This window comes from Triplophysa rosa, linkage group LG20 (genome assembly GCF_024868665.1).
Source record: "Triplophysa rosa linkage group LG20, Trosa_1v2, whole genome shotgun sequence".
Classification (NCBI taxonomy): Eukaryota; Metazoa; Chordata; class Actinopteri; order Cypriniformes; family Nemacheilidae; genus Triplophysa; species Triplophysa rosa.
In genome coordinates, this window is record NC_079909.1 from 15,411,298 (window position 1) to 15,434,129 (window position 22,832).

General features: G+C 41.1%; 1 protein-coding gene across 3 annotated transcripts in view; it reads left to right on the forward strand.

The window, feature by feature from the left end:
- ttbk1a (tau tubulin kinase 1a) overlaps positions 1 to 22,696 on the forward strand; it is a 31,021-nt gene extending 8,325 nt beyond the window's left edge. For 2 of the 3 annotated variants that reach the window (XM_057361923.1, XM_057361922.1), the window contains 12 exons: positions 4,229 to 4,302; positions 5,284 to 5,424; positions 5,536 to 5,640; positions 8,619 to 8,684; positions 8,824 to 8,916; positions 9,029 to 9,154; positions 9,324 to 9,478; positions 11,109 to 11,313; positions 11,457 to 11,623; positions 11,777 to 12,284; positions 18,790 to 20,213; positions 21,408 to 22,695. In XM_057361923.1, coding sequence (XP_057217906.1) covers positions 4,229 to 4,302; positions 5,284 to 5,424; positions 5,536 to 5,640; positions 8,619 to 8,684; positions 8,824 to 8,916; positions 9,029 to 9,154; positions 9,324 to 9,478; positions 11,109 to 11,313; positions 11,457 to 11,623; positions 11,777 to 12,284; positions 18,790 to 20,213; positions 21,408 to 21,810 — 3,467 coding nt within the window. In that variant the 3' untranslated portion in view covers positions 21,811 to 22,695. Of the gene's footprint in view, positions 1 to 4,228; positions 4,303 to 5,283; positions 5,425 to 5,535; positions 5,641 to 8,618; positions 8,685 to 8,823; positions 8,917 to 9,028; positions 9,155 to 9,323; positions 9,479 to 11,108; positions 11,314 to 11,456; positions 11,624 to 11,776; positions 12,285 to 18,789; positions 20,214 to 21,407 lie in introns of all 3 variants that reach the window. The other variant, XM_057361921.1, reaches the window with a different exon arrangement.
- Positions 22,697 to 22,832: the final 136 nt, after the last annotated feature.

The window sequence follows — 22,832 nt, forward strand, 5'->3', positions numbered from 1 at the left end:
TAGCACACGGGGAGACTACTCACGACACGACTAGGCTGAACACAGAAGCAGATGCTATAAAGAGCTTGGACGAGACTAGGACTATGAACATGGCTGTGAAACAATACTAGAAACTAGAGTGGCAGAATGCCTCTTAGAGCAACGGGAGTCTGCACGGCAATGGTAATCAACGGTCAGACACAGGACAAGGCACACAGAGGGATAATAATGAGGAAACCTAACGAGGGGGAATAGTGGGCAGGTGCGAGATAATTAGGGGAACGAGGCATCAGTAGTGACGGGAACGATCTACAGGTGCAGGCGTGACGAGTGGAAAAAACCCAGTGAGTGAGGAAAAGCCTGAATGGGGAAACACAAGGGTGGGGGGAATGACACAGACACCGAGCATGTGAGCCACCGTACCCGACGGGGAACCACGTGCTCAACAAAAAACAAAACACTCCTACCAGATGAAACACAGACAGGACCGGAGTCGTGACAGTACCCCCCCACCAGCACCCGTAGGCGCTAGGGAGGGGGCTCACCTCGTCTCCGGCGGAAGTCTGTGATCAACGACTGATCCACTGATCCAGCACATCACGGGACGTACCCAGGATCTCTCCTCTGCGCCATAACTCTCCCAGTCCACGAGATATTGAAAACCCCTGCCGCGATGGTGGACGTCCAACAACCTCCGGACCGTGTATGCCGGAACGCCGTCCACGAGCCGGGGAGGGGGAGTGGGCCGAGAACTGGCAGGATTGAGATGGGAGGTGACAACCGGCTTAATCCTGGAAACATGGAAGACAGGGTGAACTCGACCAAGAGTAAGGGGAAGCTTGAGCCGCACTGCCACCGGATTAACCACCTTGGCGATCCGGAATGGCCCAATAAACCTGGGAGCCAGCTTACAAGAGGGCACCCGGAGAGGCAGGTCCTTGGTAGATAGCCATACCCGTTGACCGCACACATAGGCGGGAGGAGAGGACCGGTGGCGATCGGCCGCTGCTTTGGTCCTCTGGCCGGTTCGGGCCAAAACCTTTCTGGCCCTCGTCCAGGTGCGGCGGCACCGCCGGACGAACGCCAGAGCCGAGGGGACTGCAGCATCGAGTTCCTGGGTGGGAAACAGAGGGGGTTGGTAACCAAGAGAACATTCAAATGGTGACATACCGTAGGACAAGACAGGAAGGGAGTTGTGGGCATACTCCACCCAGGCAAGCTGTTGGCTCCAGGAATTGGGGTTTCTGGATGTCAGACAGCGGAGTCTCCGTCCGAGATCCTGGTTGGCCCGCTCACATTGTCCATTGGTCTGGGGGTGAAAACCTGAAGACAGACTCGCAGAGGCCCCGATCTGTCGACAGAACTCTTTCCAGAACCTGGAGATGAACTGGGGACCCCTATCGGACACAATGTCAACCGGCAGGCCATGGAGACGGAAGACATGGTCCACCACCAGTTGAGCCATCTGCCGGGCAGACGGGAGCTTGGGAAGAGGGATGAAATGGGCCTCCTTGGAAAAACGGTCCACCACTGTGAGAATCACGGTGTTCCCTCTGGACAAGGGAAGGCCAGTAACAAAGTCCAGGGCGATGTGTGACCAAAGGCGGGAGGGGATGGGAAGGGATTGCAGTAGACCCAGCAGGAGGACAACGGGACGTCTTGCACTGAGCGCAGACCGGGCAGGTCAACACAAACTGTCTGACATCGGAGGAGACCGACGGCCACCAAAACCCTTGACGTATGGACGTCTGGGTTCCCCGGATTCCTGGATGGCCGGCTAGCTTGGAAGAATGACCCCACTGGAGGACCTCCGGACGCAACGGCGCGGGGACGAACCGCCTGCCCGCCGGACACCACCTTGGCTCTTGCACCCCACGACCGGCCTGCTCTATTCACTGTTCGATCTCCCAGGTGAGGACCCCTATTACACTCTCCTTGGGGAGGAAGGGGTCACTGGGGGCGCCTGGTCTGGGAGCTCGAACACGCGAGAGAGGGCATCAGGCTTGGTGTTTTTGGCACCTGGCCGGTATGATAGGGTGAAGTCAAACCTGCCAAAGAATAGTGCCCAGCGGGCTTGGCGCGAGTTCACCCTCTTGGCCGAACGGACATATTCCAAATTTTTATGGTCCGTCCAGACCAAGAAGGGCTGCGTCGCCCCTCCAACCAGCGGTGCTACTCTCCCAAGGCAAGATGAACCGCCAGCAGCTCCCTATTGCCGATATCATAATTTCGTTCTGCAGGGCTGAGACGATGAAAGAAAAAGGCGCAGGGATGCACCTTCCCATCATGGCTGGAGCGTTGGGACAAGACTGCGCCAACCCCGACATCGGAGGCGTCGACCTCTACAATAAATTGCCGGTCGGGATCTGGAAGACAAAGCACAGGAGCAGAGACAAAACGGGACTTGAGTTTATCAAAGGCTACCTGCGCTAGAGGATTCCAGGTGAACGGCACCTTGGTGGAGGTCAATGCCATCAGCGGTGCAGCCACTTGGCCGAACCCCCTGATGAATCGCCGATAAAAGTTGGCGAACCGCAGGAACCGCTGCAATGCCTTACGCGAGTCAGGAACGGGCCATTCGGCGATGGCCTTAATCTTAGCGCTGTCCGGCCCGATGCCTCGGGTAGAGATGACATGGCCAAGGAACGAAATGGTATCGGAGTGGAAGTCGCACTTCTCCGCCTTGACAAAGTTGATTCTCGAGGAGGCGCTGGAGGACCTCTCTGACGTGTCGGGTGTGTTCCTGGAGGGAGGGAGAAAAGATAAGAATATCATCCAGGTACACGAAGACAAACTGATTAATCATGTCTCCCAACACATCATTGATGAGACCCTGGAAAACGGAAGGAGTGTTGGTCAGACCAAAGGGGAGGACCAAATACTCGTAATGTCCCGATGGAGTGTTAAACGCCGTCTTCCTCTCGTCCCCCTCGCGGATACGGACTAGATGATAGGCATTGCGGAGGTCTAGTTTAGTAAAGACCCGAGCTCCCTGTAATAGTTTGAAGGCAGAAGACATGAGCGGTAAGGGGTACTTGTTCTTTACCGTTATCTCATTCAAACCTTGATAATCAATACATGGGCGTAGGGAGCCGTCCTTCTTCTGCACGAAGAAGAAGCCCGCACCTGCCGGCGAGGAGGAGTGGCGAATGAGCCCAGCATTAAGAGATTCGCGGAGATACTTGTCCATGGCCTCTCTTTCCGGACCCGACAGGGAAAAAAGCCGACCCTTGGGCGGAGAAGTGCCTGGGAGTAAGTCGATGGCGCAGTCGTAGGGGCGATGAGGAGGGAGGGAGGTAGCCCGTGACTTGCTGAAGACAGGCCGCAGATCGTGGTACTCCGCCGGGACTCCGGTCAAGTCGGCGGGATTCACCTGAAACACAGGAGACACACAGACAGGAGACGGAGCAGCACCAAGACAAGAGACATGACATGAAGGACTCCAAGCTAAAACAGAAGTGTTTGCCCAATCAATGTGAGGATTATGCTGTGACAACCATGGATGCCCTAATACGAGAGGTGTTTTGGGGGAATCGAGGATGTACAGCTTAATTCTCTCACAACGATTGCCCGAAAGAAACAGACTCACGTGAGGGGTGATGTGCGTGACTGAGGAAAAGGGGTGTCCCGCCAGCATCGGGACTGAGGAACACGGGGAGACTACTCACGACACGACTAGGCTGAACACAGAAGAAGATGCTATAAAGAGCTTGGACGAGACTAGGACTATGAACAAGGCTGAGGCTATGGCTGTGAAACAATACTAGAAACTAGAGTGGCAGAATGCCTCTTAGAGCAACGGGAGTCTGCACGGCAATGGTAATCAACGGTCAGACACAGGACAAGGCACACAGAGGGATAATAAAGAGGAAACCTAACGAGGGGGAATAGTGGGCAGGTGCGAGATAATTAGGGGAACGAGGCGTCAGTAGTGACGGGAACGATCTACAGGTGCAGGCGTGACGAGTGAGGAAAAGCCTGAATGGGGAAACACAAGGGTGGGGGGAATGACACAGACACCGAGCACGTGAGCCGCCGTACCCGACGGGGAACCACGTGCTCGACAAAAAACAAAACACTACTCCTACCAGATGACAAACAGACAGGACCGGAGTCGTGACAGTTTAGCCATTAGTCATCAGGAAAAAGGTCATTAGTCATCATAAATAAAAAACACACATGGTTTTTTTCTGTGTGTATTTAGTATGTAACTATAAATCAACTGTGCATCTATTGTTCTGTTTTTCAGGTAAAAACCATGTGTGTAAGTTCATTGGCTGTGGTCGAAATGATAAATTCAACTATGTCGTCATGCAGCTGCAGGTGAGTGATTCCTACTGTATGTAGTCTAACATTCAACATCGAAGTTTAAAGGGATACTCCACCCAAAAATGAAAATTCTGTCACCATTTACTCACCCAAACCTGTATAAATATCTTTGTTCTTTTGAACACAAAGAAAGATATTTGAAAAAATGTTTCTAGGACATCATTGACTGCCATAGTAGAAATTATTGTACAATTTTTTGTTCTGTTAAACACAAAATTTGATATTTTGATGAATTTATGAAAGCAAACAGTTCTGAGGCACATTTGACTGCCATTAAATTTTTTCCTACTATGGTAGTCAATGATGCCCCAGAAATGTCAGTTGCTAACTTTTTTCCAACAGAGCAGAACAAAGAAATGTATATAGGTTTGGAACAAGTTGTGGGGGGAGTAACTCATGACAGATTTGTCATTTTTGGATGACTATCCCTTTAAACCAAATGCAGTTCAACAAGATAACTGGATATGTGACAAGATTGAAATCAGATAGAAGAACGTATTGCCTTGTCTTTTTATTAATGTGAGTGGAGGGGAGAGGAAGAGTGCATGCTCTAGAAAATGGGTGAAGCCCATATCAAATAGCTGCAGAGTGAAAATCGATGGAAAATTGGCTAAAATAGTTTGTGACATGTTTTTACTTGGTAACACTTTACAATGAGGTTCTAATGGTTAGCATAGTTAAAGGGATAGTCATCATCAAAAAATATAAATTGTCATTGTTATTTCAAACCTGTATGACTTTCTTCTGTGGAACACAAAATTAGATATTTTGAAGAACGTTGGTAACCAAGCAACATTGTCCCCGATTGACTTCCATTGTACGGACGCAAACCATTGAGACATTTCACAAAATATATTCTTTTGTGTTCCTCAGAGAAAAGACAATGGTAACACAAAGCTAAATAACACACCGCTATTGAGGTCATGCTCATATTATGAAGATTGAGAGGTTTTCTACATGATTGGTCTAACTCAGGGCAGAAACCTAGCGGATCTCAGACGAAGTCAGCCACGCGGCACCTTTACCATGAGCACAACCCTCCGCCTGGGAAAACAGATTCTCGAGTCCATAGAAGCTATTCACTCTGTTGGTTTTCTGCACAGAGACATCAAACCGGTAACATCTTTTTTCCTGAACACGTTGCTTAATAGTTATTCACACAGAATTCCACAGCACTGTTATTTGATCTACTGAAATGGTAATGTTTTGTTTGTTTTATCTTCGCAGTCAAATTTCGCCATGGGAAGGCTGCCTTCAACACACAGGAAATGTTTTATGCTCGATTTTGGGCTCGCACGACAGTACACTAACACAAATGGAGAAGTCCGACCAGTATGTCATAGTTTATTTCTTTTTCTGTTTTATTTGTTGTACGTTTAATTATTTACTTGTTAATGGAGCTCAACCAAAGCGCCGTGTGAAATTAAATGTTACAATGCATTGAAATATGAATACTTCTGACATTGCATAATATTGATTACAGCACCACCATAAAACAGGAAGGTCTGGCTTTATTAACAAGTGGTTGAGATTTATATGAGCAATAAAGCTCTTTATTCACTGCAAGCGTGCAGACTGGCTGAAAGCTGAAACCCAGGAGAGGTTTGCAGAGCTGTGTGAATCAAGCAGTCTGTTTCCTCTTTTAGATCTTCACAAGGAGCTCTTCATTTCGCACATGTTCTTCTCTCTATTTCTCTCTATGTGCAGGTTTTAGTGCAGCGATATGAATATTTAATAAGACCGCATGCATCAGTGAGCAATGCCCCCAGGATTGGCCTGAGAGGGTGTAATAATTTCAGCGCATCTCTGTCGCTCTCCTCCTCTCTCTTTCTATTTCTCTCTTCTCTTGCCTTCCCATTTCTGCACAGCTGAGTCAGCTGCACTCATTGATTTAGGCAAGAATCTCTCTCTCTCTCTCTCTCTCTCTCTCTCTCTGTATGTCGATACATTCTCCTTTACTCAACTGATCAGTTTTATGGTGCAGTGCTAAAGTGTTCTGTCTGCTGTATCTCCCCTGCAACCTTGAGCAAATTTAGACAGCGAGCAGGTGAAATCAGCTCTCCATAACTTCCATTTACAGCAGGCTGTGATTTTACTTTCCATAGAAAATTATTTATTTATCAATGCACGATTTCTCATGCATTATGTGCCACATTTTGCAATGAATAAATGAATGACTAATTCATTTCAAGACTATAAATAGCTTCATGCGTCCTCAGAACTGTAAATGTTGCTTTTGTTGAAATACAGCTAGGACGGTTTCTGAGTCATAAGCTAGTTGATAATAATTGTTTTATTATTTGTTGATGTCTGTATATTTTTAATCAAACAATGTTTTCATAACGTTCTTCTTCATTATTTATCTATCTATTTATTATGTATTATATATCTTTTTAAGTAAAATTATTCTTTTTTTAAGTACATAATTTCATTGCATGGAACCATCTTGCCTGGTATTAAATCTACAAGTGTTATTTATTAGGCATGCACCGATAGGATTTTTTGGGCCGATACCGGTTTTAACAAACAACTATCGTCCGATTCCGATACCATATTGGTCAATTGCATAGTACTTTACAATACTAGCTAGTTTTTCTGTATTAAATAAATTTTACTGAACATGAATTGGATCCATTTAACATTTTAAGAGAGGCACAAGTTAAGATAAAAATACAATAAGACAACATGACAATCTTCAAAGGTGATTTCTGCTATCCAATATTTATTTTATTAACAACATTAACTCATATTTGACTTAACATTGAACATTTCTTTAATACAACTGCTGTTGCTATTTAATAATTTTGGTCCGAGAAAAACGTTGGATTATTCAGACATGCAACTCATTGCCTCCATGCAGTTAGTTAACCGCCTTTTTCATGCTATTGCTGATATGCCGATGGTGTTATATTAATCCAATATCGGCCGATTAATATCGGTGGCCGATACATTGGTGCTTACCTATTTTTTATGCTTTTTTATTTGTTTGACCATCTTGTTTTTTTTGTTGCAGTTTTCGTTTTGGGGTTTTAATTTATGACGTGCATGTCTGACGTATTTCTCCATCTGTTCCCTTCTCCCCACACACTCTCACCAATGGAAAGACTTTCATTGTGAGTGATTACATCGAGTTTTCATGTTTTACTAACATATCATATGCATTTTATATGATAAATGTATAATAAAAACCTGCTCTTTAAATTGCATTCTTATATACAGTTTATATAAATGCAATGCATAGAGCCTGTATTTATTTGCATTAAGCCGTATTCAAAGTTTAGCACATTACATTCATTTCACATTTTATTTCAGGTTCAAATCTGAATCGTTTTAATGAGAGCAGTTACACTCCTTATAATGTTCAATATAAGATTATCTGCCACTGTAATACGTTCAGGTAATGAGAGTAAAATTTGTTTTTATAAGACAGTCTTTATTTTGGCAATGTGCGAGTGGGCTAAAAGGAAACTGCCTATGTCCAAATTAAATTGTATGTGTAACAGATGTTACCTGTCATATCATTTAGTTAGTCAGAAAAAAATAATTGTCTTGCCTGCAAGGCAGGTTTATAAGAGACTCTCAATGGGATAGATAGACACACATGCAAAGAGTAAGACACACAGGTTCATTTACGTGTGAGCAAGGTGTTTACCTTTGCGTTGCGTGTTCAGCGTTTTGGAAGAATGGTACATTATGTTCAGCCCCTTGGCAGAATCACAGCGATATTCTATTTCTAATGGTGTGTATTGTGCACTTAGTGTTCCCCTGCTGTTGTTGATCCAATTAAAGCAATACTAAGAATTGCTCAGTATAATAGGTTTTTAAAGGGATAGTTCACCCTAAAATGAAAATTCTGTCATGAATTACTCACTCACTAGTTGTTCCAAACCTATATAAATTTCTTTGGTTGAACACAGAGAAAGATATTTGGACGAATGCTTGTGACAAAACCGTTTTGGACCCCATTGAATACAATGTTAGTGAAACGTGCCCAGAACTGTTTGCTCTCCTACATTCTTCAACAGAACAAAAAATTATAAAAAGTATTTTTTCCTTCTATGGCAGTCAATGGGGTCCAAGAACTGTTTGCTTATAAGCATTCTTCCAAATTTCTTTCTGTGTTCATCAGAATGTTATATTATAATATTTTTGGGTGAACTATCACTTTAACTGGTTTTCCCTAAATGTATGTAGTGCACTTTTTTAAAGTGATTTTATTATTTAAAACACTCATGTTGTACAGAAAAATACAATATAATTTTTTTTATATTGTAAAAAAAATACTTGTTCTAAAACATTTCCTCTTTTAGCCAAGAACTGTTGCGGGCTTTCGAGGAACAGTTCGGTACGCGTCTGTGAATGCACATAAAAACAAAGTGAGTGTGCCTTTTGACTGATGCATTTATTGCTTGCCTACTACTTATTCATATTATTGAATCATATTTAACAAATATACACTAATTTGTATTACAACATGTACCAGTTCATAATAATATCTTTCTTTTGTTTTTGCAGGAAATGGGTCGCCATGATGACTTATGGTCATTGTTTTATATGCTGGTCGAATTTGCTGCTGGGCAGCTGCCGTGGAGGAAAATCAAGGACAAGGTACTCTGAGCTTTGCTTACAAGTGTGCTTCAAATTTTTATTCTAATGTTATTTTGTTTTATTTAAAGTCAGACCACTAATATTAAAATCCAGTGTTTAACTCATGCTTTAGGAGCAGGTGGGTCAGATTAAAGAGCGTTATGATCATCGAATGCTACTGAAAAACATGCCATCAGAGTTTAATGTCTTCCTGGAGCATGTTTTAGCCCTGGATTACTACACCAAACCTGACTACCAGGTAACTTGAAAGCTCAAAATGTATGATATGACTACTGTATATTTTACAATAAATACATGCTATATGAAACATAAAACAACATATTCAGTTATATTTCTAGGCTTATTATATGGCTGTTCGGATACAATAATATGGATCTTATGTGTAACGTGTTTTTTCTTGTATTTAGCTTCTGATGTCAGTGTTTGACAACAGCATAAAAGAGCGCATCATCACAGAGAACGAGCCATATGATTGGGAGAAAACTGGGACGGACTCCATGATGTCCGCCACCACACCGACTGCAGCGCAACAAAACACACGGCCTACAGCAGCTATGATTGGGTGAGGATCACATGCATGAACATTTCACCTGTCACGTCCTGTCTGTCTGGCTCCTTGGCATGCTCTCTCTCTTACACAATCATTTATAGCTAACTGAAGTTTTAAAGATGCACATGTACACTAACACAAACATGAGTGCCACTTAGCAAGATTCACACTAATTCACAGACAGCGTATCTGGGGACTTCATTACTGCCTGCATGCTTGTCACATCACAGCTGTACAGATGGAAGTGAGGCAAGCATACAGTGTGATATACACCAGAAAAGGCAAATACTTTGCAGCCAGTCTTCTTTAGGTTTGTATCTTCAGGGAGGAGAGAGCTCACTTCGGCTGGAAATGTCACTGCCTTTTTGGTTATTGCAGTTGTAGAAAAGCAGATATGTTGTATTGCTCTAGGATATGAAGAACATTTTATCATGATGGAGAAAAAAGGCTGATGAGTTTTCCTTTTGGAAAGCACTGGGTGGCATTTACAGAAAATGCTCCTTAAAGGTGATGCGTGTTGTTTCTGTGCCACACAGAATTGCAAAAATTATTATGATTTCCAGGTTTTATAAACACTCCAAATGCTGCTCCTGTCTCATTCTCGTATTTCTTATTGATATTCCTTATTGTAATAGAGATTGATAGATATTGCTTTTCAATTAGTCTCGCCCCAAACACAATGCCATTGGTTGAGCCAGAAGTTGACATGTTAAATTAAAGGGATAGTTCACCCAAAAATATAAATTCTGTCATCATTTACTCACCTTCGAGTTGTTCCAAACCTGTAAAAAAATTAACAGAGAAAGAGAACACAGAGAAAGATATTTGGAAGAATGCTTATTACCAAACAGTTCTTGGACTCCATTGACTGCATAGTAGGAAAAATTACCTTTGGAACAACTAGAGAGTAATTCATGACAGAATTTTCATTATTGGTTGAACTATCCATTTAAACATGAAATCTGTTTGAATTCAAAGAACCAATCTTTTAAAACTGAAACACCTAAACACTTCGGGCCCTATCGTACACCCGGCACCAGGTGCGAAGCGAGTGTATTTTGCTAGTTTCAGTCCGACGCAGTTTTCACGTCCTGCGCCACGTTGTTTAAATAGCAAATGCATTTGCGGCCATTTGTGTGCCCATGGCCGTGCTGGTCTGAAAACGAGGTGTGTTCAGGCGCATTGTTGGCGCATTGCTATTTTGAGGCAACTCGAATATTAACTGCGCCACTGACCAACTGAAACCTGGTCTAAAGTCAATGGCGCAATATGTTTTTGGTTATTTATAGAGCGTGTTAGTAAAATGCGCCTATAGGCGGGTGCACAGCGCTCGTACATTCTCCTTATTGCACACAAACATGCCAAATATAAAAAATAAATGGACTACAATGTAAAAGATTATTATTGTGGACATAAAGATAAAACTTCCGGCTTGTCCTGTAGATGGTCTGCTCGTGCGCAGATGTGTTTCCTCTCTGGAAAAACGTCCAGTCTTTGCTCTGGCAAATTCCGCTGTGTTAATAGCGAATCTGCCATGGCGCGAGCGCAGCTGGCTCTTAAAGGGAATGGGAGATGAGACTCTGATTGGTTTACTAAACGTTTTGCCCAAATTGATATTGATTGTCTTTTCTTTCTCCCTTAGGGTCATAAATGTGACCCCAATGCCAGGTGACTTTCAGAGGGAGAACACAGACGATGTTGTTCAGGACGAACACCTGAGCGACCAGGAAAACGCTCCTCCCATGCCCTCTGGACGGGCGGCTGATGGCAGCCAGTTGCCCACAGATGCAGATGGATGGGAAGAGACGGATTTTAATCGCAACAAACTCAGGATTAACCTCGGAAAGGTTCCCTTCATTTATAATAATTAATGGGTTAAGTTTAATACCCTAACAACTTCAGTTATATGTTATAATAGATATAATTTATAAAATAATTTTTATAAATATTTAAGTGATAATTCGGGGTTACTCTCTGGTGTATGTTTCAGGGAGGTCAAGAGGAGGACAGTAATCGAGGGGTGTGTCCTGTGTCACCACAAAGAGGAGGGGGAGCTTTGGACTCTCCGGGTGTGCATTTGCTCAGGTATCGAAGAGTCAACAGTCCTGAATCGGATCGTATGTCTGCGGCTGATGGACGAGATGGTTACGGGCAACGGTGGGTCTGAATTTTTATATATTTTATTATATATACGTAAGTTATATATTGAGGTAGATATAATGTATCCCAAACATGCTTATTTTCTTATATATATATATATATACATATATGTGCATTTTGTATCATACATCAAAATAAATGTATTTTCAGAATGGACATCCTGGGTTCTCCCTCTCGACACCTTTACTCCTCCCAGCCCGCTCAGATGCTGTCCGTCGACGGTTGCCGTGGCGTTGATCAAGAAGCCCACAGCAACGCCTTCATTCGCTCTGTCCCGCTCGCAGAAGAGGAGGACTTTGACAGCAAGGAGTGGGTTATAATAAACAAAGAAACAGAGCTAAGAGACTTCCACCACATCCCGGGGGCCGAGCCCACCACATCCGGCACAACAGATGAGGAACCGGAGGAATTACGCCCTCTGGAGGACGGAGAAGAGCGGAGGAGACACATGGGGGCAGATCCGTCGGTCAGACCCAAAACGTCATATGGCGACCGGACTACACGAGGCATGCTTCCTCTTACGGAGGAGGAGGTGTCCAGGAGGAGCGGAAAAGGGCAGTCGACATCGGCGGAGAGCCCGGTACAGTCACCCTGTCACTCGCTGCCCTCCGGACGGCCACGGCGACAGGAGTCAGACCCCAACGGACCTCAGAGACAGGTAAGATTATGCCTAAAGTTGGAGTTTTCTGTGGGGGTTTAGAGGGGAATGAGATTTCAGATGATAATGGTGGTAACTGGGAAATGTTTCTTCTTGACATCAACGTTTTCTTTTGCCTCAGAAACATCACATTTGTTTACGTCCCATTTAAGAAGCAAAGAAGACATGCTTTCAAGGTCTTATCCTCAAAACTAGGTTTAGGTTATGCATAGTTTTATTTCAAAAGAGTCCGTCTTTGAACCAGCTTTAAATTAATCAAACATTTAAATGGGGCGGTGCTGTTGTCTCGCTCCACTTTTTGCAAGGTGTGTGCCTCTCTCTCTCTCTCTCTCTCTCTCTCTCTCTCTCTCTCTCTCTGCTATTTCAGCCTGTCACTCTCTCTTTATTTCATTGTCTGACACTCAGACCCATACCTCATCTCTTTTTTTCTGACCATCAGACATTTAGTTTTCACATGATTTGCTACAATAATGACTCTTCTTTGTTTGTGGCTGTTTTTTGGGATACAATTTGTTGGATTTGGTTTTGGAATGCAGTTGGCACTCCCCTAAATTACAAACTCTGGGTGAACAGAACAGAATTAAAGGGACAGTTCAACCAAAATATAATTTCTATCATCATTTATTCACACATGCGTCATTCAAAATCTGCTTATGACTCTTTCTACCGTGGAACACAAAGGAAGATATTTTGAGAAATGTCTTGAAATTTTGTCCATACAATAGAAGTCAATGGGGTCCCAATGCTGTTTGGTTACCAGCGCACTTCAAAATATATCTTTTTTGTATTCTGCAGAAGAAAGAAAGTCATACAAGTTTAAAATAACACAAGGGTGAGTAAATGGTGGAAGAATTTACATTTGAATTTGGATTTCTTTCCTGATCAGATTATTAGATGATTACTTACACCTATAAAATATTTTGAAGTGTTGTCGGTTCTTAAGTTTTATAAAACAAAAAAAAGCATTCTTGATCCATGAGTGGGACACAAGTTCATTAGATTCCACATTGTAATGAGTTTTAAGGAACTCTTTCAATACTGTGTGTTTGTGTTTTTGATAAAGTTGTTGAAAGTGAAGGGTTTATTGCTGAGTGTGTTAAACGTTGACCTAAACATTCTCTGGTTTTCTTTTTTAAGATGCTCAGCACTAAATTACAGTACAGTTCTGCACCAACTCACATTACAGTTATTCATTGTCATATTTTAATGTTTGTCATCTCTCATAGTCCAAAAAAAGAAATGTTTGCAACATTTTCATCTATTCCTTAACCACTAGGGTGAGCCAAACGACATACTTAGACCTCATCTTATATCTAACCTTCAACGTTAATAATTTACCCAAACGGAAACACTGTAGCAAAACACACACAAAGAGTGAACTGTTTTTTTTAAAGATGCGTTTTTTTTTTTAACTATTATGTGCCCCTGTCAACACAGTCACAGCATTTTCAAGCTGAACTGAGATTGCGGGATTGTCTCTTTTGCATAATAGCCAAAACCTCAAATCAAAACAGATGAGGATGCTCATTTTCCCAGCAGTCTTCACCTTTTAAATTCCCACTGCTTTTCACTCAAAATCACGTATGACACTTTGATTTCACCCACGGAGAAAATACGAAGGCTGCCGCTGGAGCCGCAAAAGAAGAGCGAAAGAATGTTTGCGGTAAGCACAGTTTAGGCTAGTCCCTTCTGTACCTGTTTTATGATCTTGCTCATTGATTTCTTTATTTCACTTCTGTTTGTCATTGTTTTATCCATATTGACCCATTTTTATCCATGTGTGTTTGTGTTCGTATGCCTGATGATTCATTTGTTTAAGTCGTACGCATTTACGGCAACGGTTTTCGGATCAAAACTAAACTAAAAGTAGCATTTTGTGTCTGATCCTCCCGGCTCATTGTCTTGTACGTGGGCACATGGTGTATTTCGAGAGGTGGCTACATCAAACAAACCGCCTCGGAGGAATAGAGAGGCTCTCAATGTTGGCTGCCCAACCAAAATCAAAAAGCAAATATCCCTTTAAGCTTCGTCTCTTGTGAAAACTTGTTTCCAAGGCAACCCATTGTGGGTCTGTGTACCGAAAGAGACTGTTCCTCTCTCTCCTGAGTGTTTGGCGTTCTTCTCACTGCATGCGACTGGGGAGATGCCTTTAATGTTACAAATACAAATCCATCGCTCGGCCCTCTTAACTTCTGCTTTTCTTTCAGTCGGACGATGACAGGCAACATTCGGGTCCCCGCTCCAACCAGCTCCGACGTCTCGCTTCCTACGTCTTCTCCTCGTCCACGTTGGAGACGGAGCAGTACCCACACGCCGGAGGATCCTTCATCCAACGCAGCCGTTCGGCCGAAAGCAGCCCCGCTCACGGCAACATGCGACCGGGCTCGAGGCGTCACCCTCCCCTGCAGGCTCCCGGAAGTCCCCGTAGCCGGCACTCCATGCTTAACGTATCCCGGCTGCAGCTCCAGCAAATGCTGGCCAAACTGATGAACAAAAACAGCTGAGCAAAGCTGACGTCGTCCCACACACCGATGTGAAAGACACTGTTTTTAAGGGAGACTTCATATTTTCTGATGCAATAAATTGTAGAGGGCTGTAAGAACTGGAATGGCAAGTTTAAATGGAATGCCATGCTTTTACTGTTCATATCTTGCACTTTCTGTGTTATGAACGAATGCTTTAGTCAATTCAGTCACGCTTATGTGAGTAGATCATGGCGGATATTGCAAACTTTAAATATGAGAAAGCAGAATTCAAAAAGCCAAATTTTTCATTATCTGTTGTGTGTCTGCAAAAAATAGACGAACAAGACATTTGAGGTTCCTCGGCTTAACCCTGGCGGAGCCATGTAAAGAACTTCAAGCACCTTTAAAGGATCCTTTGAGGTATTCAAAATAATTCTGAAGTACCAAAATAGGAACCAAAATTTGAGATTTTTTCTTTGTGGCAGCTGAGGATCCCCAAATGGTGCTTCAAGTATCTTGTATCTTGGATTTGTGCAATAACCCCAAGTTATTTAATTGTCTTCCATACAAACATTACATGAACATTTTTCTACGCTTTTTTTTAACTGTTTTAATTTGTAATTTATGTTGTCACCCACATTCTGAGCCAGAATTCATAGTCTATGTAATGTTCCTTACGTACAGAATATTTTCCACGCTCGAAAGGTGATTTGTTTCACAAAGGAAATGTTATGCAAGTGGAAGCGTTTCAAGTGGAGCCGTTGAATCAAAAGGGAAAAAATGATGTGCTTTTATAACCAATAAATGGCATGCAAGAGTCTGCTTAACTTATCTTATACAACCTAGATATGAGAAGTCAGCAATGGATGAGACATCACCATGTTATATTTTAGAATTTTGCCACTGATTAAAATTAATATAGCCATAAAGTAAGCAGAAGCAAAAATGAAAGCGGTTTCCATGAGTGTCCTCTTATGGAACTTGCATTATCCTCTCACGTCTTTCATTTTCTTCTATTTAGAAAGCTTCCATATGATATTTATATTTAGATATTTATCCATGTAGAGCTTGAAGCATTATATCTCATTGAATACCTCCTAGTGTAGTACTGTATGTCTGTTTCTTGAGTAGCAAAAACTCCCTGCGTGCGTGTATGAGACTGCTGTAGGGTCCTTTGAGTACTGTATTTCACTATTGCACTTTACAAAGGACACTGAATTGGAGCCATAGCGGTTACCTTGGCGATGTGGAGCAAAAATATGAATGCAATAAGATTCGAATAGTGCTTTTGTTTTTAAGAGCCCTGCAAAAAATGAATTTCTTACTAAGCATTTTTGTCTTGTAAAGATACGTTTACTTATTTATCTTGTTTCATAAAAGAAAACAGAATTAAGTAAGCTGTGTTTGTGTTTAAAACAAGCAAAACAATACCAATGCTAAAACTTAATTAGAAACTTCAGAAAAAGGTCAAACTAAATTACATTTTTGTCAGATTTTTTTGCTTGTTTTATACATTAATGTACCTAATTCTTATATTTTCTTTCATAACAAGACTAAATATCTCACTTTCCTTGTCAAGTAAATGTATATTGATTTAAATTTTTAATATTTGTTCTAAAAAACAAAACAAAAATGCTCTGTAAGAAATTCATTTTTGCAATGAGGTAGGAAAGTTGTACACTTTTGTCATTCACATCAATAACCGCAACTGTTTCTGCAAAATTGACAACAAGGGAACGTTCTGTAACATATGTGCTAGGAGACACGGACTAGCTATAATTACATTTTAGTTGAATGGTCTTGGGGAGAAACCTGGATGTTATGGATGTAAATGGCTTAAGTTGCTTCACACTGTCTTGGTTTGGAAGTAACATGACTCTTGTAACATTGCAGTGTTATTGTAGTAGCAGGTCAATGTAAAATGAGAAGAAGAATTGGATCGTGCACGTTGCATTTATTTGTGTTTAATGTATTTATTCTCTTATCACAAAAGCAGATGAAATGGTCACTTTTATTTTGAAAGACCGTTTTCTTTATGACAAGACATTTTATTTTATTATGCGTTTGTCTGCCCTTATTTATACATTCGAAACAGCTTGTGTGATTTTTGCAAACAAAGTGTTTACATTCTCCATGTTGAATGGAAATGAATAAATAATTAAGTAAAAACAAAATATGGAAATATCAGAAAAAGCAATTGCGAGGAAATTGTAAATGCTCACATCTTTGGAACAGTTCAACGTCACGAATCAGTAATCAAATAGTGAGTTTTATTAAAAGGGAAATAATGAGTTTTTAAAATGACTGTTTTTAAAAAATGTTTCTGGTACTGTCACAGCCATGGCTTCTCACGTGAATGTACTGTTTATATACACAAACAGGCTGCTAACTGTTGCACTTGTTTTGCACATCTGCTTAACATCAATGTATGTGTCACCAATGTCAATGGAACAGGAAAAGTATATGTAGTCACTAAGATCTGTTGACAGGAAAGTTCTAGAAAGATAACAAAATTGAAAGCTTCTAACACTGTTTGCATGACAAATGTCTGTTAAAGAAATTATAATGTAAAACAATTCTGTATTGTTTGTTACACCACTTCCGGATTGTATGTTGATCGTTATGTTACATACTGGTTTAACAGGTTCTCTCTTCATTTTAAATAAATTGATTTCTTTTTTATATATATATATTTTTGCCAAAACTACCACCCAATATCCACATTTGCATTTAAATGTTAAAGCATCCATCCCTCTGCATTCAGCGATCTTTGCATTACAAAATGTAAGCATGGCCCATGTTTTTAAACACTAGAGGTTTCTTTCAAATAATACTGTTTACAAGATTTGCAAAAACGTTTCCTTTATTTATGTAACATGTGCATGTGATGCAGATGAGTTTTACTTTATGTTTGTACACAAAGCCGTTAGTACACATTTTATATGAAGAAAAACGCTGTAACATAGCTATGTGCATGTTGTATGATATATTGCTGACTGCAGGGTCATTCTGTATAATGTATTTTGGGAAGATTTGATAGTTCATAGGCAAAATTGAAAGATCTAGGACATGAAACATAATCCTGCCTGTAGGTAGTGCTAATCTTAGCTCGATGCTGTGAGAAGCTTCAGAACATACAACGAACTCTATACATGTTTTATGTACATTTCAAACCGCTGAAAAGCAACAATGTACACAGAACTACAGATGAGTCCTTATAGAGGAGCTTATACAAGCCCTTCTGACTTCTGATCATAAACCAGTATTAAATATGTTTGTAATGAGCAACAACCATGTATCAGTGGTAACAGCTTTAAAAGTGTAAAATAGGTTCCGGAGGATTTTGTTTCTTAACTAGGCAAGTAGCTTACATTGGCGGTCTGGTATTGCTATGTAAAATAAATGGGCTATGATCTGTTAGATGTACAATAAGCATATTCTCTTTTTTATGACAGTATAACTGTACAGGATGCTTGTAATATTTTCAATCAAAGCATGTGTTTTAAATGTTTTTTTTAACGAAATATATGTATATGTACATATATATCTAAGAAAGAGCAATTGAATTAATCCTGTATATGTGAACGCATGTTATCTGGTTGGTTTTAGTCTGTATTTATTGTATAGAAAACCTGTATGTTGAGATTCACTTGACAAAGGCAAATTATGACAGGCTGCTGTAAAATGGAATATTCTTTAACACATTTTTTTTGTGCCTTTTTTATGTATGTAATCTAGACAATCTTGAAAAGCTTGTGTACAATTTAAATAAAATTAAACTGTTTAAAATATAAGTTGTCTTCCCATATTTTGAATTATGTCAGATAAATAGGGAAAAATATATTTATTTAGGCGAAAATATTTGAATTTGGTTTTTTTTTCAAAGAATTTCTCAGTGTCAGTTTGCTTTCCTAAAAGAGTTTTAGTCATAACAGAATCTCATGTTACTCCGTTTTTCTTATTCAGACCTAAAATTGTTTTAATAGTACAGCAGAATATATCAAGGCTAGAACTATAACTTGCATCTGCCTGTTTTTCAGGCTTCTTCTCCGAGTGAGCCTTTACTGTCACCTACTGACTACCGGACAAAGTCTCCATCATCTGAGAAAGAAATGTTTCATATCCTTCCTAAACTGCAGGCTAAGAGAGCCGACTTCCTCACCGTCATGCTTACAGGAAGCCTGCATCAGCGCCGGGCCTTCACCGCAACCCCACCAGACACGCAAGACGAGGGACCTCAAGATGACGATGTCACAAAAAGTGAGTCCAGCAGCGGGGTGAGCGGAAAAAGCACTGAACGAAGTCAGGATGGAGCTCCATTCACCTTAGTAGCCGAGGGGCCAAAAGAACTGGGCTCGGTGGCCGATGTAGATCCTGACCAAGAGGACGTCTCTAAAACACTTGTTTTGTTCTCTCCTGGAGACATGAAGAAGTCTCTGAATGCTATGAATGGGACTGAGATGGAGCAGTGTGTGATGGGCTCTGATGTTCCTCAAAATGAGCAGACGGGTGAAGGTGGTCGACTAGAGGAGGACGTAAAGCAGGTCGATCCATCCATACAGACTTCTAAACCAGTGATAACCATCTCAACGACTGCAGTGGCTTCAGCCTCCATTTCATCACCCCCTTTCTCTAAAGTGGAACGCACTTTTATACACATTGCTGAGACAACCCATCTCAATATTATGTCTTCCAATAGCGCACGGGTGAGGGAAGGTGACCCTGAAGGTTTGATGATTCCTGAGAAGGTTGAAGGCAGATCACAGACTAAACAGATCACAGACAGATCATTCCTATCTCCAGAGCAAGGTGAAAGAGCATGTGTCTGTGCTGAAGTCACATCACAGACTCCTACAGAAGAACCTCAGGTGCTCAATAAGACTTCTGACAAAAATGACAATCCTATCTCACATGACGCAAAGGAACCCATCCAACACAATTTTGATGGAAAACAGGAAAAACAACCACAAGAGGAATATCAGAAGAAGCCTGCATCCATTCTAAAGCTTTCTGAGCATCCACGGACAAGGAGCAAGAGCCGAATTCCAATCCTGGCCTCGGAAGAAGACACGGGAACTGACCAATTGCTGTCCAACAGAGAACGACTGCGAAGAAGAGCCGTGCAGCAGGATCTGGCCCGGCAGGCTGTTGAACGACAGAGACAGGGTCGCTGGAAGAGATTGAATTCCAGGACGTCATCCTCATTATCTTCTGGAGATGAGCCCAAGAGAGCCTCAGAGACTCTTTCTATGACAGGCTCAGAGGAAGACATTCACGAATCTGATGATACACTCAACAAGCTGAAGAAAGAAGCTGAGGAGAAGAATGTGACAGGATGGCACAGCAGGATACCCAGACCTGTCACTCCAATAAGGAGGCCTTCAAGTAAACTAGCAGTTGCAGCTTCTGAAATTGTTCTACCTGAAGCAAATGCTGCAATAGGAGCACAAACGTCAAGAAATGGGCAAGTTTTTCATTTTAAACTAGTTTAAAGTACACTACTGGTCAAAATTGTAGGTTGTTCCACATTTTAGAATAATAGTAAACTCGTCAAAACTATAGAGTGACAAATGTCTTCTTCGGGAATTATGTTGTAACTAAAAATAACCACATAAGTTAAAATTGTGTTAGCATCTTACTGACTGCCTACTCATTAAAAGGGTAATAGTAACTCATTTTGTTTTGTGATAAAATAAATTAATTGGATGGAAAAAAAAAGTACATTTGTCCATAAAACCAATTTCAAAATTCAGACATACAAGTTTTTAATATCATTAAAACTTTCCAGGCAAGTGATTCTAAACATTGGAACAGCAGTGTGAATGTGTACAATACAGTGTTGGGTAAGTTACTCTGAAAAAGTAATTAATTACTAGTTACTAATTACACATTCGATAACGTAATTAGATTACTGTACACGTTACTCTCTTCAAAAAGTATTTAATCACTTATTACTAATTACTTTCGATATCCTATATCAACTTCATTTTGGCCTAATGGTTAGAGAGTCGGACTCGTGACCAGAAGGTTGCCGGTTCGATTCCCAGGGCCGGCGGGTAACGACTGAGCTGCCCTTGAGCAAGGCACCTTACCCCTACTTGCTCCCCGGGCGCTGCATTGATAGCTGCCCACTGCTCCGGGTGTACGTGTGTTCATCACTTGCTGTGCGTGTGTTCACTACTCTCTGCATGGGTTAAATGCAGAGGTCACATTTCGGGTATGGGTCACCATATCTGACTAATAGGTCACTTTCACTTAAGTGATTCAAGGATAGACATGAAACGGCTCTTTTAATTAATTAAAATAAATAATATAAAACTACATAAAGTGGTATTATTAACTGATCAAAGTATTACAAATGTGAGAATTTTGATGTCAGTTCCACTATAGCACACACATATATACACAAAGTATTTAGATTAATTACATCAGAAGTAACTGTAATTAAATTACTCAAAAAAATTGAGTAATCCCTTACTTTACTTTTTCAAGGGAAATGTAATTGAATTACAGTAACTAATTACTTAGTAACTAGTTACTCCCAACACTGGTATAATATATATGAAAAATGTGTAAAAACACTTTTTACATGTGTGTGTAATGTTTGCAATTTAATATAAAATTATAAATTAAATATATCTCTTTTTATCAACCTCAGCCCAAAAGCCGAGTCAGCTGCTCCGCCACTTCACACAAGATCAAAATCAACACTGTCCCGCTCCACCGTGCAGACTGGAAGTAATCGCATGCCTCTCTCCTGTATCCCTGCAACATCCCGTCGCAGCTTAAGCACAGCAAACTGCACTTTCTCCTCCAGCCGCATGGCAAGTCCCTCCCCCCACAGGCCACCCCTGCGGACCGCAGTCAGCGAGTCCCGCAAGCAGCCGTTTGCTCTCCGAACCACTGTGGAGATTCCACTAAAGTCTAGGACTACATCTTGCCCGCAACAATCCAACAATGCACCCGTCAGGAATCGAACCAAAGCTTCTGCTCCTTTGAAGAACACGGCTCCCGTTAAACGGGAAAAAAGCACAAGCAACCACACAGCTGCAGCCATATGAAACACTGTGACTGCTGGAATTATCATTTCTAAATGACTTGAACACGTTGCCTCAAAAATGTTATCTATACTAAAGACCAAAATTAACATTGTAATTTATTTAATGTTCTTCCTATTTGGTCAATGGCTTGGTCCAGTTTTGGATTCTGCACTAATAATTTAATGTCATACTATTTCATCATGCAGAAAGTTTCAAGGAACACAATAGAGGTCATGTCGCGTTTAGCTAACACGGTGCTATACTGTTTACGTGCTGTTCTGTTGTGCATATTTACAGTATGTTCATATCTTGTTTTGTTAAAGTGTATTTTATCATTTGTTAGCTGCCATGGAGAATTATTTACAGCTGAAACAATCATACAGTATATAACGTGTATTTAGTCAGCACAAAATATTATAAACCATCAGGCACACTAAACATTATAATATTTACCACACATCCATGGACAAAAGTGCACACTCATGCTTTGGTCTGCAGCTGGGCCCTCTTTGTAAACCTTGTGGCAATGGGCATGCCTTGTATTTAGTACACTGCTGTATGCTTGTACATATTCTTTTCAGTATTTCTTGGAGAGACCTCTTTATTTTTATCTGGCAAACGAAATGGCAAAGTATTTTGGTTTCATTTTGTTAAAGGAATATATACTGCAGCTTCAATTTCTGAGCATGGCAGAAGTCCCACATTATCAATTATTGTCAATACATGTTTCTAAATGATTTCCAAACTCTTATTAAAATGGTGAGATGTTATTTAAGATTTTTGACAGAACAAAAGGCATAAAATTGATTAAATGTCTTCTAATCATGTGTTGCTTTAATTCTGTATTTCATCACACATTGCACTTGAAATTAAAGAGACATGCATTAACAGTCCAAAATAAAATGGCTTTAAAAAAACTGAACAAGTAACATGAAGTAACGGTTTAAGAGTAACCTCAGATACTTTTTTAATATGACCTACAACTTCTTGCCTGCAGGGACTGCTGCTAAACACATGCATGTGAGCTATTTAAACAAAGAGAG